The sequence below is a fragment of the Conger conger genome, chromosome 3, assembly GCF_963514075.1.
Source record: "Conger conger chromosome 3, fConCon1.1, whole genome shotgun sequence".
In the NCBI taxonomy this organism is placed as follows: Eukaryota; Metazoa; Chordata; class Actinopteri; order Anguilliformes; family Congridae; genus Conger; species Conger conger.
The window spans coordinates 5,659,164-5,675,079 of NC_083762.1; the positions used below are offsets into that span (position 1 = coordinate 5,659,164).

Sequence of the window (15,916 nt, forward strand, 5' to 3'; positions counted from 1 at the left end):
ATACAAGAACAGTTTCTCTGCAGTAGAGATCTGCCTACCACTACAATGGCAGACGAGATTTTCAACCCTGTGGATTTGTACTTGGGTACTGTGGGCCTGAGCTGGGACAACTGCGTTGGGATTACAACTGACGGTGCTGCCTGCATGACTGGCAGGCATTCGGGAGTGGTGAAAATAATTCTTGAGAGGGCACCGAATGCAACCTGGAACCATTGCTTTCTCCATCGGGAGGCATTAGCCGCAAAAGACTGCCAGTGCTTGATTGCACATTTAAAGATGTTGTAAAAGTGGTGAATCACATTAAACGCAGTGGCAAGAATAGCCAGTGTTTCAAAACTCTCTGTACAGACCTGGGCGCAGAGCACTTGCAGTTGTTATATCACTCGGAAGTTCGCTGGCTGTCGAGAAATTTTGACTCGGTTTTACGAACTGAAAGAAGAAATCACAGCTTTCCTCTCCGAGACTAACTCGCTTTATGCTGAGCTGTTTGACAGTAAGTTCTGGCTGGCCCACATTGCCTATCTTGTTGATGTGTTCGAGCACCGAAACACACTGAACTTATCTTTGCCAGGGAAGGGGCATAATAAGTTTGAGCAGTCCGATAAAGTGAATGCGTTTAAGAAGAAGATCGCACTGTGGGAAAACAGAGTGTCCAAAGGCAGGCTGGACATGTTTCCCAACGCCCATCATGAAATACTTATACAGCTGGACACTGTCGCGCACAAAAATGCCCTGAAGAGCAGCATTACGGCGCACCTCAGGAAACTGCAAACGCGGTTTCATGATTACTTCCCAGAGACATCGAGCGAAGATGAACAGTGGGTGCGCGATCCCTTCGGAATCGACCTCGAAAGCGCTGCGTTGCCGTGTAATGAAGAGAATCCGCTGATTGAGCTTTCATGCGACCAGACGCTGAACAAGAAATTCGGAGAAGTAAGCCTCTCTCACTTCTGGTGCAGTGTCACGGCTGAGTATTCCTCCTTGGCTATCCGTGCAATTAAAATCTTACTGCCCTTCAGCACTACTTATCTCTGTGAAAGTGGATTCTCCACTCTGGTCCAGCTCAAGTCCAAGCAAAGAAACAGGTTGGACACTGAACATGATCTACGTGTAGCTCTGTCTACCATAGTGCCTGATTTGAGTCTCTGATCAGATCTAAAAAGCATCCCCAGTTCTCTCATTAATGATCCTAAAACAGCCTAGGCCTAATTTGCTCATTGTTAAAACAGCCTGTTCTGGTCTTTCCATTGTAAATCTGGTCATTGTAAAAGGAGGTAGGCCCACCTCATATTATTTGCAGTGTTCACATCCAGTTCATACAGATGTCAAATCTAAATGGATGAAATGTTTGAGTATTTTGCCAATGATTGAATATTTTAATAGAAATGCCAATTTAATATCATATGTGCAGTAATATTTTTGAGAAATAAAATAAGTTGTCTTGAATGTAAAAAAAAGTCGGTCGCAATGACCATAAGGAATTGTGGGTCCCAAGGCCAGACCAGATAAGAACCACTGGTCTTGAGGAAAACATGTAATGTAATGTAAAAACAGAATATTTAACAATCAGCATAAATATCCGGTTGCTAATAATTATGTTTTTGCTATACTACACAGTGTGTTATTAACTGTGGACAGAAATGTGTCATCTATACAATCCCAATGCACTTTGATTAATATTGTTGCAATGGCAAGACCGAAATAAACTGCATTTATCATGCCTAAACTGTAGCATGTGGCGTCTTAAATTAAATAAAAAATATAATACATATACACACCATTTGCTGGATATATATGGATTAGCTACCAGTACATAAATAAACATACTCAAACGATACCTAAATAGCATATCACTCTGCCTTATACAAACTGACGGAAATTCTTGTGCAAGTAAATTGCAAGTTAGCCAGCGTGTAGTGATTACACCACTGGTAGCCACTCAACTTATTAAAAATACTAAATACAACACATGGTGTGAATTCCGTCAAAACTATACACGTTACAATGTGCGTCAAATTATATTAATCAGCAGAATCTCTCAATAATTAAAATAACGTTACGTTGTACAATCGCGAATTAAACAACGGCTTTCGCAATACCTCACCGAATATAAACAGCAGCATTGGTTTTAAACGAAGTAAGAGTCATGGGAAATGCGTACTTTTATTCAGTTACGCACACGACTAACTACATAACTAACTACGAACTAGGATAAACTGGCATTGAGCTAAAAACAATTGTAAACAGAGATGTCTTCATCGCGGCTCTCTACTCTCTCTACCAAACTGGCTGCCGGCGCCGGGCTACTTTCAAGCGCGTTGATTGGCTGAGGCAGCATCATCAGGGCAGGATAGTCTTGTGAAACGGCAACAAGCTCAGATTCAGTCTTACTCATTAGAGCCTCTTGAACAGTAGGGCCACAACTGTCCCTAACAATCCAACAACACAACTGCCATGTCATGCTATCTTTTAGATGTTAAGTTTAGGTAGGCCTTTGAAAATATCATTTAAAAGAATAAATTAATAAATTTGAATAATGCCCAGGCGGCACGGATGGTGCAGTGGGTAGCACTGCCGCCTCACAGCAAGGAGGTCCTGGGTTCGTATCCCCGTCGGCCGGGGCCTCTCTGTGCGGAGTTTGCATGTTCTCCCCGTGTCTGCGTGGGTTTCCTCCGGGTACTCCGGTTTCCTCCCACAGTCCAAAGACATGCATGTTAGGCTGATTGGAGAGTCTAAATTGCCCGTAGGTATGAGTGTGTGAGTGTGTGAGTGAATGGTGTGTGTGCCCTGCGATGGACTGGCGACCTGTCCAGGGTGTATTCCTGCCTTTCGCCCAATGTATGCTGGGATAGGCTCCAGCCCCCCTGCGACCCTGTTCAGGATAAGCGGGTTCAGATAATGGATGGATGGATGGATGAATAATGCCCAAGCTACGGTCAATTGGGTGCCCATGGACTGCATACTGATGCTGCATGTGAAAGGGTTTCCTCCTACTCCACCCTGTGCAAGCTTGGTCAAAGCCTGCAGTGTGGCATGAAGAGAAAATTCAAATTCTGATTATTAGTGATTAGTGGTAGACAGCCGCTCGTAATTCAGCATTCATCAGTAAAATTTGAAGCACAAATGCGACTACAGAAGGTATTAAATCCAGTAAATGGCGGTGTCTGTTCCAGATGGAAAGTAATGACATACACAGTTTTTTTCATACACAGGAGTGAGCTGTGGCCAAACCATGTATGGTAAGGTAGGAGAAGATGTGTACCTACATCTGCGGGAGACAAACAGAAGGTCTCTCCATGATATTCAGTGGAGATATCAAAATGAACTCCTGGCCAAGACAGAATCTACTATTAAATCATCTGTAGACGTTTTCAGTAATGGCACGCTCAAACTGCACACTGTCAGGAGAAACTATCGTGGAGTTTATACTGCTAAAGCCTATGATGACCAGGGCATCTTCACATTTAATACTGTTTAATACTGTTTTATTAATATTGATGTTGAATTGTGTCAATTATATTCAGCACACAGTATTCACTGACCGTAACTGTGTGAACAAGTGGTCATTTTCTCTCGTAGATCCTCCAGTGGTAGAGCTTGTTCTCTGCACACAGGAAGTATCTGTGTTTCGCTGTGAGGGAGAAAATGGGCCTGGCACCGTGCATGAGTGGAGGGTCAGTATCCAGAACCAGGGACATCGGACCGTCTCCAATCACACTGGGAAATATCTGTCTCTGAAATATTAATCCGGAAACATCTCCTGTACTCTGAAAATCGGCAACTTCAGCAGTCAGAGTGAGCCCTCTTCCCTCTCCTGTGAAGGTAAATTATGTTTTACCATCCCAAACAGTGATAAATAACTTCTCTAACTCTTAACGTGCCATGACCAGTACTGTGAATAAGATACATCAGCACTGTTTGTGAACCTACTTTATGTATGTATTGATATGATGATGGATATATTCTGATGGTGATATGTCATTAACTTGTATTTGAAGAGTCAGGTCTGTCTGGTCCAGAACTGAAGTGGTGTGTCAGTATGGAGGTCCTTGTCATGCTGGGCCTTCTGTGCTTCATGATGTGTGGAATTTCAGTCGCTGTACAAATATGCCTCAAGCAATGGAATTCAAGTAAGAATTTTTTCATTCTTATATTTTCATGACCAGTGTGATATCATGCAGTATGTCTGTAGTGATTATTTTCATGTTGTTTCATATAAGATAAAAATGTAAAAGTTAAAACATAGGGGACTGTTTTCAAACATTTGTCACTGTCAAAATAATTTTACAGTATATTTTACCATATGCATACTTTTTTTGCAAGGTGCTTTACAATGAATGCAATGCATTGAAGATTGTATATACTGTATGTAGGATGTGATGTTGAAAATAAATCATATTTTAAACAATTAACTGTAATATATATGCTAAAGCCTCTCCTGGATTTGACCTCAGGGGTATATTAGCTGCTACATTTCAATGAATATAAATCTAAATATTATGTGTTAAAAATGTTTCCTCTAGATGTGACATCTGAGGCATGCAGTCCCTCTGTTGAGATGGCCCAGGATGATGGAATTGCATACAGTGAAGTCAGAGTTGGGAAACAACGCAAATACCTTTGTTATCCCTTTTAATAAATCATTCACTGTGAGTCTATTTCAGAAAACAGCAAAGTATTTTATTTTAATAACAATTGTAATATCTGTGCATTTAATATTTCTAAGAAAAGGGGTTTTTGTGTGTAAAATGTACATACTGCAAGCAAATATTTGCTCTAGTATTTTCAGAGAGCAGCATTAAAAAAAGCATTAAAGAAACATATTTTCATGACTATTTTATGATGCCTTATTAAGATCTGGCTTAGTGCTGGAGAGTCATAATATGTATTGCTCTATGAATATTTCAGGGTTACAGTTGTATAGCTACCTGGGTTAATTGAAAAGATGAATACTGAATAAAGCTGACAGTGACAACCGCAACAGAGCCTCCGGTTTTTTCGTAGCGTTCTAGTAAGGAAATGTTCGCCGAACTGGTGACTTTATGAAATCTTGACTTTGGTGTACCCACTATATTGTGAGCAAGCAAGTTATTTGGCTATGTAACGAAGATATGATAGTGTACCACGAACGATGCATCTGTAACTTCAAGTTTGAGAGAAATAAAGGTTCAGCTAAACACGGATGATTGAACGCGTAAAGAGATAACAATATTTACAATTGTCTTGTAACAATGTTTTAACACAAAAATCTTACCTATTGTACCTTTAAGAGTTATGGAACGTGAACCCTGGTATATCGTGGATATTGGCACAGCTAGCGGGGTGGTCAGGCCCCAATATCTACGATATACCACAGGTTCGAGTTCCATAACAATTTTATACAACTGTTACCACTTTTATCTTTCAAATTTTCACATAAGAAAGAGAGGACAAACTTTAAATGAATAGATATTTCATGGAACTATGTCTTATGGTAAATATATTCTTCCGCAGAACAGTAGACTAGTTTATTTGTTGCTCAGCAACGGTATTGCTAACGTTAGATACTACTAGCAATAATGCATCCCCACTTTACTAGCTAAGCAATGGTATTGCTAACGTTAGTTGGCAATAATGTATCCCCACTTTACTAGCTAAGCAATGGTATTAACCTTAGGTACCAACAATAATGTATCCCCACTGCACTAACGTTAGCTAGCTAGCTTGCTAGTTTACGTTCCACCTTACGACACTGACACACAAGTAATTTGTCTTTGTTGTAGTCGTTTATCTGGGCACTATCAGATAACGTACAGTTCATGAAATAACTCATAGCGTCGTTATGAGTCATCATCTGCTTCGCCGAGGTTTGGTGGTCTTGCTGGTATTTTGATCCAAGATGTTGCAAAGGTCAAAGGACACTTTAAAATCACTCATTTAGTTTTACTTTGGTATGCTACTAGTGGCAAAATGATGACAACGTTAAGTTAATTTCGGTACAAAGTAGATAACGGTGATATACAAACGCGGACTAATATTAAAAGATTCAATTTAGCTGTCCGTATATCGTGGATATTGGCACAGCTGGAACCCAACCTGACCAATTTAGAGACAATGGACCGGGCCTATCATTTGTATAATTGTAAATTCGGAAAGCTAACTAATAGCTTGCTTGTTGCTACCGATAACGAACTGGTATCGTTTTATAACTAGATATGTATTCTTCGCTTGGATAATAAGCAATAGTGTACATAGTTTCAGTGATTGTTTGTCTGGAGTGGAATTTGGGCAGCTACACGTTCCTTTTATCTCTTTACGTGCTCAATCATGCATGTTTAGCTAAACCTTTATTTGTCTCAAACTGTAAGTTGCAGTTGCATCGTTTGTGGTACACTATCATCTCTTAGTTATATAGCCAGCTAGTTCCATAGCCAAATACCGTAAATCCTCAAATTGTGGCCGGGGTCTTTTATTTACTTAGGCTGCACAAAGCACAGGCCTTTACTTGGGGCAGGCTTGTATTCGAGGCAAGCCTTTATTTCTTACTAGGCTTCTGTTGTTGAATTTTATTCTTTGAAATGAAGTAAAAGGCTACACTTAAAGTGGGCCAACACTGTTCAACACTTCCTGTAACCGTTCAGAAATCAATTAGTGTAGGCTAATCAGGAATACCGTTTGGTAAGTCATAGTGTCAGTCTTAACAGACTTAGTTTATTGCAAATATTTTCAAACACAATGAATCACATGCAAGTCCAGAATCCATAAAATAACAAGTTGCCAGACACACCTTCATGAACAATAACAAATTAGCGTAGATAACAGCAAGTTAAGGATCTTTTTTTCCTAAAGTGCGTTTTATTGTGAGACATGCGTTTCGTTTGGAGCAGCATACCGGTAGGCTGTCAAAAGATTTTCGCTTTGGTTTAGGATTTAATTTACTTTTGGACTGTTTGATTCTATTGCTAAATGTTGGGACTGATGGGCACTGAAATCGGGGGGGTATTTGATGGTTCACTGTTTTATGAAGTTTTATGAAGATGAAAGAATGTCGGGATCTGTTTATTGCGAGCCAAGGCAGCCGCTTTCATTCATTCATTGAACGTGCGCTGTGCTGTAAATACATGGAAACCAAGTCGCCTAAATTGAGTTAATTTTTAATTTTGCCTGATTTACCTTTTATTAAATTTGTAGGCTGGCATGCCTCGCGGCAACAATTGTGTTTAAATGTATACTGCTTCAGCCTTTGGCAAGCTGCTCAGAAGGGGGCGGCAATCGACTGGTAGCTTGAGAGCAACGTATTGGAGACCCATGGTGTAGGACAACGACTTTTCATTGGCAACACTATTAAACCAACCAACAATATAAAATATTAAGATGAGCTCTTTTATTTCATTGAGTTAAATCGAAACGATGTCTTCTAGTGCTCATGGACTGATAGTCCTACTGGTAGGCAATATTACCCCGGCTTGTATTTGGGGGCCGGCCTTCATTTGTCCGAAACGACCACGCCCCCAGCTATTATCCGAGGCCCGCCTTCAAATAGAATCCCGGACACAATTTGAGGATTTACGGTAAGTTGCTTGCTCATAATATAGTTGGTTAGGTAAAGTGAAAACTTCAAAAAGACAAAAGACGACCATTTAAGTTACCAACAGTGAGGTATTGTAAGTTGGTGGGCTATACATGGCCTTTTCGTATTGTTTCATATTCAGGGTATGCTCCCTACATTACTGCTGTGTAAAATATAAGTTAACAGCTCTCCCGTGCGATTATAATTCTTTTATTTTTATTATTACAGGAATTAGGGAAAAGATATTCACTTCTACAGTTAAGTTATACCTTATCGACCCTATGGTGTAATTTGTCCTCTGCATTTGACCCATCCTGGCTACTTAGGACCTAACCTGACATCATGTGTCTTGGTGTGGGAAGAAACCCCACGTGATCCTGGGAGAACATTCCTCCTGTTTAGAAGAACCGGTCCGGGACTCAAACCCAGAACGTCTTTCTTGCAAAACGACAGCGCCAACCAATCGAGATGTAACCGGTAATACATCATTCAGATGCATTATTATTAAGTCCACTTGCATAATGTTAAATTTAAAATACATTGCAGATTCGTGGAACAGTGAGTATGTAATGGCTATCACGAGTTTGTGTGTTTTGTTGACCGCAGGGACAAGGAACTGTCAACTGGTACGTTACTTTGGGTGTTTTTGGTCACTTCATTCTGCTGTTACAATAAAGTTAACATACTTGATAATAGTAGATATCAACTGTTACTTAGCTCATGGCTAAAAGCTAATCTTCCGTATCTAACTTTGCAATAGAACATTAGCTCCCAGCATCTGGTAACGTCACATAACATTATACTCAGAGTGGCCCGCGCCTTACCAACGGGTGAGACTAAACGTTGCCTTTTCTTTGGATTACCAAAATCATCATGGGTTGTATGCAATAGTACTGTGTCCTGACAAAGTAAGTGTGCAAATATAAAAAAGAAAAGGGGCAGACTTGATTTTGTCTGTCTGGTAGTGACCCATATAATGAATGATTTTATATCTCCATTCGCCTCTAGCCATTCTATGTTTTCTGTCTAATAAGATCCAACAGCGGACATTCTAGCCCTGTAGTTCCTGTGTGCTTTTTGGCTCGAGCAAACAAAACACAGGGTATGAGTGTGATAGGTACAGAGGTGTATGAGTGTGCAGTATAAATGGTAGTTTGATTGCAGTGTCATTAAGAAATACTGCCATCGTGCTCTATATCTGCTCTCAGTAATGGAAACGGATAACAACCAAAAAATAAATGAATGAAGTAATAAAATGTGTTTATAGATTTGCAGTTCAGTATTAAGTGTCCTCCCGTTGGTGGGGTGGTGGTGTGGTTCATTATTATAGACAAATGACTATATAGGGCGGCCTGTAGCGTAGTGGTTAAGGTAAATGACTACACGCAAGGTCGGTGGTTCTAATCCTGGTGTGGGCACAATAAAATCCGCACAGCCGTTGGGCCCTTGAGCAGGGCCCTTAACCCTGCATTGCTCCAGGGGAGGATTGTCTCCTGCTTAGTCTAATCAACTGTACGTCGCTCTGGAAAAGAGCGTCTGCCAAATGCCAATGATGTAATGTAATGTAATAATAATTATGATTATTATTATTAATTGTAATTCTACTTATTACTCCAACTAGTTGGTGATATTTTGTGTTCTAATTTTTGATTAGAATGCTGACTTTAGCTATTGGGAATGTATGCATGGCAAGAGTGAACCTTTAAAAACAGGAGGTTTCACAGAATGTCCAGTGACTTCCAAACAAACCACACCCACTTCCGGGCAAGACACAACCACATCCGGTTCCCAGTCCGAATACAGATACAAATAATTTTGTGTCACAAGCAAAACTGATATAGATACAAATAATAGCCCCGCTGGTTTTGGTTTTTATGTTAACTTTAACATGTTTCACCCTCTTTGTGTTTCACTCCTTCTGGAGTTCTTGTTGTTGTTGTTGTTGTTGTTGTTGTTGTTCTTCTTCTTCTTCTTCTTCTTCTTCTTCTTCTTCTTCTTCTTCTTCTTCTTCTTCTTCTTCTTCTTCTTCTTCTTCTTCTTCTTCTTCTTCTTCTTCTTCTTCTTCTTCTTCTTCTAGCCACATGAGCTGAATAAATGAGGTGCTTTCAAACAGTGGGGACTGATGTTTCCACAGCCCTTTGTGTAGAACAGCCCTGTCTACTTTGTGGTTTACATGTGCTTCACAGTGTCTGTGTGTGAGTGGGTGTGTGTGAGTGGGTGTGCGCTTGTGGGATTGCAGGATGGAAAGTTGACAGCTTCACAACTGGGTGGAAGCTGTCAATTTTCTGCTCTGCAGAAAGGCACACAGTGGCTCACAAGGTTAAAAACACCTTTATGAATGCATTTCCTTCACCACTATGATGCAGTGTGCTCAAGAGAATTATTCAGGCTATATATAGCATTATTAGCCCTGTTGCATTGCATTATTCTGCTCTGATTCATGATTAACTGATGAAAGATTCCAGATTTGGGGCCAGTTTCAAAAAGCAGGATTAGTTTTTAGTTAAAAACATTGGGTTGTTGTTGTAGCTACATGTAGCTCAGCTTACTGGTACCCTATGCACAAAAATATGCACAAAAAAGGAATCGGGGACTTCTGCACCTTAAGCTATACTTTACTGAACCCGTGGGGCAGTTTGTCCTCTGCATTTTACCCGTCCTGGGTACTTAGGAGCAGTGGCAAGCCAGAGTGCAGTGTTTCTACCTTTGGGAGGTAGGCTAATGGGTGGAGCACTGGCCCGTCAGACCAATGGTAACAGCTTGACGTATATGTGACAGTTTCCTTGCCTGACCACACTATAATAATATATGGGCTTCATACTTTCCGCAAAGCGCTTTGTCGATGGAAGCGCAATGGGCATCCAAGCATTTCACATCTTCTGTTTGCTACTCTCTCTATTTTCAGGTAATTCCATTTTGTTTTCCTCCATTAGATTTTCATTATCATAAATGGCACGGTGACTGGCTCCGGTCTCCAAATCACAATTAGATAGCTTAATAAATAAAGGAAACTAAAGCTAAGACAAAGAATTCATTGTCAGTCTGTCATTCCAATTACATCTATTGGAAGAGATGTCCTGTATTGTATGTCTTGCATTGTTATTATTGAGAGAGGGCAATAATGGATTTACCTTTGCAGTACACTGAAATAAAAAATCTAATCATAGTGTAAAATGACGAATCTACAGATATGGAAATTGTTTCAATAGCCAATGTTATGTAATTGCAACCGAAGATGATAATTGTGGTTTGAGAGTTAGGAATATAAGAATGATGTTATTTTTCTACACAGGAGAGAGCTGTGGCCAAACCGTGTATGGTAAGATAGGAGAAGATGTGTACCTACATCTGCGGGAGACAAACAGAAGTTATTTCCATGATATTCAGTGGATCCATCAAAATGTACCTATAGCAAAGAGAACAAAACCTCTTAACCAATTTGTGGAAGTTTTTGAAAATGGGACACTCATACTGCACAATGTCAGTAGAAACCACAGTGGAGTCTATACTGTTAAAATCTATGATGACAAAGGGACCATGCAATTGACTGAGAGCACTCAACTGGTTGTGACAGGTATGTCTTCGACTGGGATGCGAAATACTGTATTGGTAATAATGATGGTGAATTTCATAAATTAATGGGAGCACAAAGTATTTGCTGTATACCCAACAAAGAAAGTTCGCGCAGAAGTTCAAAAACGTATGGCCATTTATTTAGTCACTAGCTTAAAAAATGCAGGGCAAATTAAAGCGGCACTTCTCTGGACGCCTTGATTTATTTTTTTCATGGAGGAAACCAATGACACTGTAAGGAGTTCTTTCAAACATGTTTGGTTGTAACCCTTAATGTGTCAGTACTCACTGACCATAGATGTGTAAACAAGTGGTCATTCTTTCTCGTAGATCCTCCAGTGGTAGAGCTTGTTCTCTGCACACAGGAAGTGTCTGTGTTTCACTGTGTGGGAGAAAATGGCACCGTGTACGAGTGGAGGGTCAGTATCCAGAACCAGGGACATCGGACCGTCTCCAATCACACTGGGAAATATCTGGCTCTGAAATATTCATCCTGAAACATCTCCTGTACTCTGAAAATCGGCAACTTCAGCAGTCAGAGTGAGACGTATTCTCTCTCCTGCGAAGGTAAATTATGTTTTACCATCCCAAACTGTGATAAATAACTTCTCTAACTCTTAACGTGCCATGACCAGTACTGTGAATAAGATACATCAGCACTGTTCGTGAACCTACTTTATCTGTGTATTGATATGATGAAGGATATATTTTCCGGCTGTTTTCCGGCATCCTCCAAGACGGCCCACATCACTCCGCTGCTAAAAAAGCCTACTCTGGATCCCTCCATCATCCAGAACTACTGCCCGGTATCTCTTCTTCCTTTCCTTTCTAAAACTATAGAACGAGCCGCTTCTACTCAACTTTCTTCTTTCCTTTCTAACAACAACCTGCTAGACCCCCATCAGTCTGGCTTCAGATCGGACCACTCAACAGAGACTGCGCTCCTCTCCGTCAGTAAGTCACTCCATGCCGCACGAGCAGCCTCCTTCTCCTCTGTCCTCATTCTTTTAGATCTCTCTGCTGCCTTCGACACTGTGGATCACTCCATCCTCCTGTCTGCCCTGTCAGCAACGGGCATCTGTGGCACAGCCCTGGACTGGATTGAGTCCTATCTCTCTGGTCGCTCCTTCCCGGTTGCCTGGGCTGGTTTGGTATCGACACCTCGGCCCCTCGCCACAGGAGTTCCCCAGGGTTCAGTCCTAGGCCCGCTTCTTTTTTCTCTTTACACTCGCTCCCTTGGCCCTGTGATCACTGCACATGGGCTATCCTACCACTGCTACGCGGACGATACCCAACTCTTCGTCTCGTTCCCGCCGTCTGATACGCAGGTTTCAGCCCGTATCTCTGCTTGCCTGAGGGACATCCAGAGCTGGATGGACAACCACCATCTAAAGCTCAACCCAGGCAAGACTGAAATTATATTCATCCCTCCTAATACCTCTCCTCATCTGGATCTCTCCATTTCCCTCGGGGATACCACACTCACGCCGTCATCCAGTGCAAGGAACCTCGGCGTGGTGATGGACAGCAGACTGTCCCTTTCCGAGAACATTGCGGGGGTGACCCGGTCTTGCAGGTTCTTCCTATACAACATACGGAGAATCCGCCCCTTTCTCACCCCCTACTCGACCCAGCTCCTGGTCCAAGCGATGGTTCTATCCCGCCTGGACTACTGCAATTCCCTCTTGGCTGGCCTCCCAGCGTCCGCCATCAGACCCCTCCAACTTATCCAGAATGCAGCAGCTCGTCTGGTCTTCAACCTTCCCAAATACTCACACGTCACCCCCCTGCATACTTCCCTCCACTGGCTGCCTGTCATGGCTCGCATTAAATTCAAAACATTGGTGCTAGCCTTCCAAGCAGTTAAGGGGTCTGCCCCAGCTTATCTACAAAAGATCATCAGACCCTACACCCCTGCCAGACCTCTTCGTTCAGCCTCCACAGGCCGCTTGCCACCTCCCCCTCTCCGAACCTCCACCTCATGCTCACGACTACTGTCTGTTCTGGCTCCACGGTGGTGGAACGAACTCCCCGTTGAGGTCAGAACTGTAGAATCTCTCCCCACCTTCAAGCGCAAGCTGAAGACACACCTCTTCAAGGAGCACCTCTCCCCATCCCTCCGTACCTCCCTGTGAACCTTAATTGTTGTCTCTGTGACTTGCTTTGTATATCGGTATTTTTAGTTGGCTAGGTAAGCAGTGTTTGGATAGTTAACTTTGGTCACTTTTGCTCTGTTCTTTGTTTGTTTCTTTGTTCAAAAAAAAAAAAAAAAAAAAAATTGGCCCTCGTCCTTATCTTTGTTGTACAGGTAGCAGTTGAAATTGTACTTCCCTCTAGGGTCTTTCAGCGAACTTATCCCTGGTTATGGGTATGCACTTTGTTGTACGTCGCTCTGGATAAGAGCGTCTGCCAAATGCCGATAATGTAATGTAATGTAATATATTCTGATGGTGATACGTCTTTACCTTGTATTTGAAGAGTCAGGTCTGTCGGGTGGACTAATCAACCACTGGAAAAAGCTGTATGTATAAATAACTGAGAGCAAGTTTCGTTGTCCGCCCACAAATAGCTCTATAAATGCGTGTTTAAACAAAAGGCTTTGTCGATGCAATCGTAATGGATGTCAAATCATGTTTTGTCGGGTAATTTTATGATTGCTTCTTCAAATGTAATCTAATAACAAATCTGATCTAATCTTAATTGTTTTAAATTGCTTGGTGATTCACTCCATTCATCAAGTCACTGTCAGTTACCTTAATAAATGAAGGGCTGGGTTCACAGATACAGATTAAGCTTAGTCCTGGATTACATTTAGTTTTGTTTGCGAAATAATTTAGTTAGGCATAACTAGGCATAACCTCTGTCTATGAAACGGGTCCAAAGTGAACAAAAAGTCATAACTTGTCTATGATTTTAATTACGTATATTGAAAAAGAAGTTGTCAGTATGTCATGTTCTGCTGTAATTCATAAAAAGGCAACAATGGATTTACCATTGTACTATATTGCAAGTAAATAGAGATTAGAACTCAATTTAAACTGACAGATCAACAGATGTGATCATCGTCTTGACAGAAAATCGTACGTTCATGCAACCTGAGATATTGATACATGCTAGATTTAAGATAAGATAAGAATATAATAATGTATTTTGTTCTACACAGGAGTGAGCTGTGGTCAAACAGTGTATGGTAAAATAGGAGAAGACGTGTACCTACATCTGCGTGAGTCACAGAGAAGCTATTTCCCCGATATTCAGTGGAGACATCAAAATGTGCCTGTAGCCAAGACAGATCGTTCTATGAAATCATCTGTGGAGGTTTTCCGCAATGGGACACTCAAACTGCACAATGTCGGGAGAAACTGTAGTGGGGTATATATGGTTAACTCCTACGACAACCATGGCATCTTACAACTGAATGAGAGCACTCACTTGATTGTGATTGGTAAGTCTTCAATTGTGAGGTGTACAGTAATGCTGTCATGCTAATACTGATGTTGAATTGTGTAAATTGTGTACTACGATGCAGTTACTTGTGACAGTGAAGTGTAATTTTCTCTCGTAGATCCTCCAGTGGTAGAGCTTGTTGTCTGCACACTGGAAGTGTCTGTGTTTCACTGTGCGGGAGAAAATGGGCCTGGCGCCGTGTACGAGTGGAGGGTCAGTATCCAGAACCAGGGACATCGGACCGTCTCCAGTCACACTGGAAAATATCTGGCTCTGAGATATTCATCCGGAAACATCTCCTGTACTCTGAAAATCGGCAACTTCAATAGTCAGAGTGAGACCTCTTCCCTCTCCTGCAAAGGTAAATTGTTTTACCGTCCCAAACAGTGATAAATAACTTCTCTAACTCTTAAAGTGCCATGACCAGTACTGTGAATAAGATACATCAGCACTGTTCATGAAAACCTACTTTATGTATGTATTGATAGGATGATGGATATATTCTGATGGTGATATGTCATTATCTTGTATTTGAAGAGTCAGGTCTGCCTGGTCCAGAACTGAAGTGGTCTGTCAGTATGGAGGTCCTTGTCATGCTGGGCCTTCTGTGCTTCATGATGTGTGGAATTTCAGTCGCTGTACAAATATGCCTCAAGCAACGGAATTCAAGTAAGAATTTTTTCATTCTCATACTTTCATGGCCAGTGTGATATGCAGTATGTTTATAGTGATTAATTTCATGTTGTTTCATATATGACCAAATTGTAAAAGTGAAAACCTTGTATACAATGGGGGACTGTTTTAGAAAGTTTACGTCACTGTCAAAATACTTTTACAGCATATTTTACCCTAGGAATACTTTTCTTGCAAGGTGATTTACAATGAATGCAATGCATTGAAAATTGTATATACTGTATGTAGAATGTGATTTTCAAAATAAATCATAAACATAAACATCATAAACAAGTAACTGCAATATATCATTTTCATACTACTTGAAAATGACAATGTTAATGCCTTAAAAAATGTTTCCTCTAGATGGAACATCTGAGGCATGCAGTCTCTCTGTTGACAAGGCCCAGGATGATGGAACTGTGTACAGTGAAGTCAGATACATTTGCAAATAACTTTGGTGTCCCTTTTAATAAATCACAGTCTATTTCAGAAAATGATTTCATTTTAATAACAATTGTAACACTTAGAAATTCAGTGCTTTTAATATTTCAAAGAAAATGGCACTTATAAAACTTTGATGTGTTTGTGTTTGTGTGTAAAATGTACATACTGTAAGCACATGTTTGCTCTTGTATTTTCGGAGAACAAGGGGCAAAGGCTGTGGGTGTGTTT

The 15,916-nt window shown here is 41.0% G+C and overlaps 1 protein-coding gene across 1 annotated transcript; it reads left to right on the forward strand.

Annotated features, from left to right (window-relative positions):
* The first annotated feature begins 14,334 nt into the window (after positions 1-14,334).
* Positions 14,335-15,696, forward strand: LOC133123132 (uncharacterized). The gene is made up of 4 exons (XM_061233432.1): positions 14,335-14,567; positions 14,688-14,930; positions 15,107-15,238; positions 15,608-15,696. Exons 1-4 carry the CDS (start codon positions 14,423-14,425, stop codon positions 15,694-15,696), a joined length of 609 nt encoding a protein of 202 aa, XP_061089416.1. The 5' UTR covers positions 14,335-14,422.
* The last annotated feature ends 220 nt before the right edge of the window (positions 15,697-15,916 follow it).

What these genes read in the sequence shown, in the direction of transcription:
- LOC133123132 (XM_061233432.1), top strand. Translation starts at nt 14,423, where the DNA reads ATGAAATCATCTGTGGAGGTTTTCCGCAATGGGACACTCAAACTGCAC. An exon ending in CTCTTCCCTCTCCTGCAAAG is followed by an intron (nt 14,931 to 15,106) that starts GTAAATTGTTTT and finishes TTGTATTTGAAG; the next exon opens with AGTCAGGTCTGCCTGGTCCA. An exon ending in CCTCAAGCAACGGAATTCAA is followed by an intron (nt 15,239 to 15,607) that starts GTAAGAATTTTT and finishes TGTTTCCTCTAG; the next exon opens with ATGGAACATCTGAGGCATGC.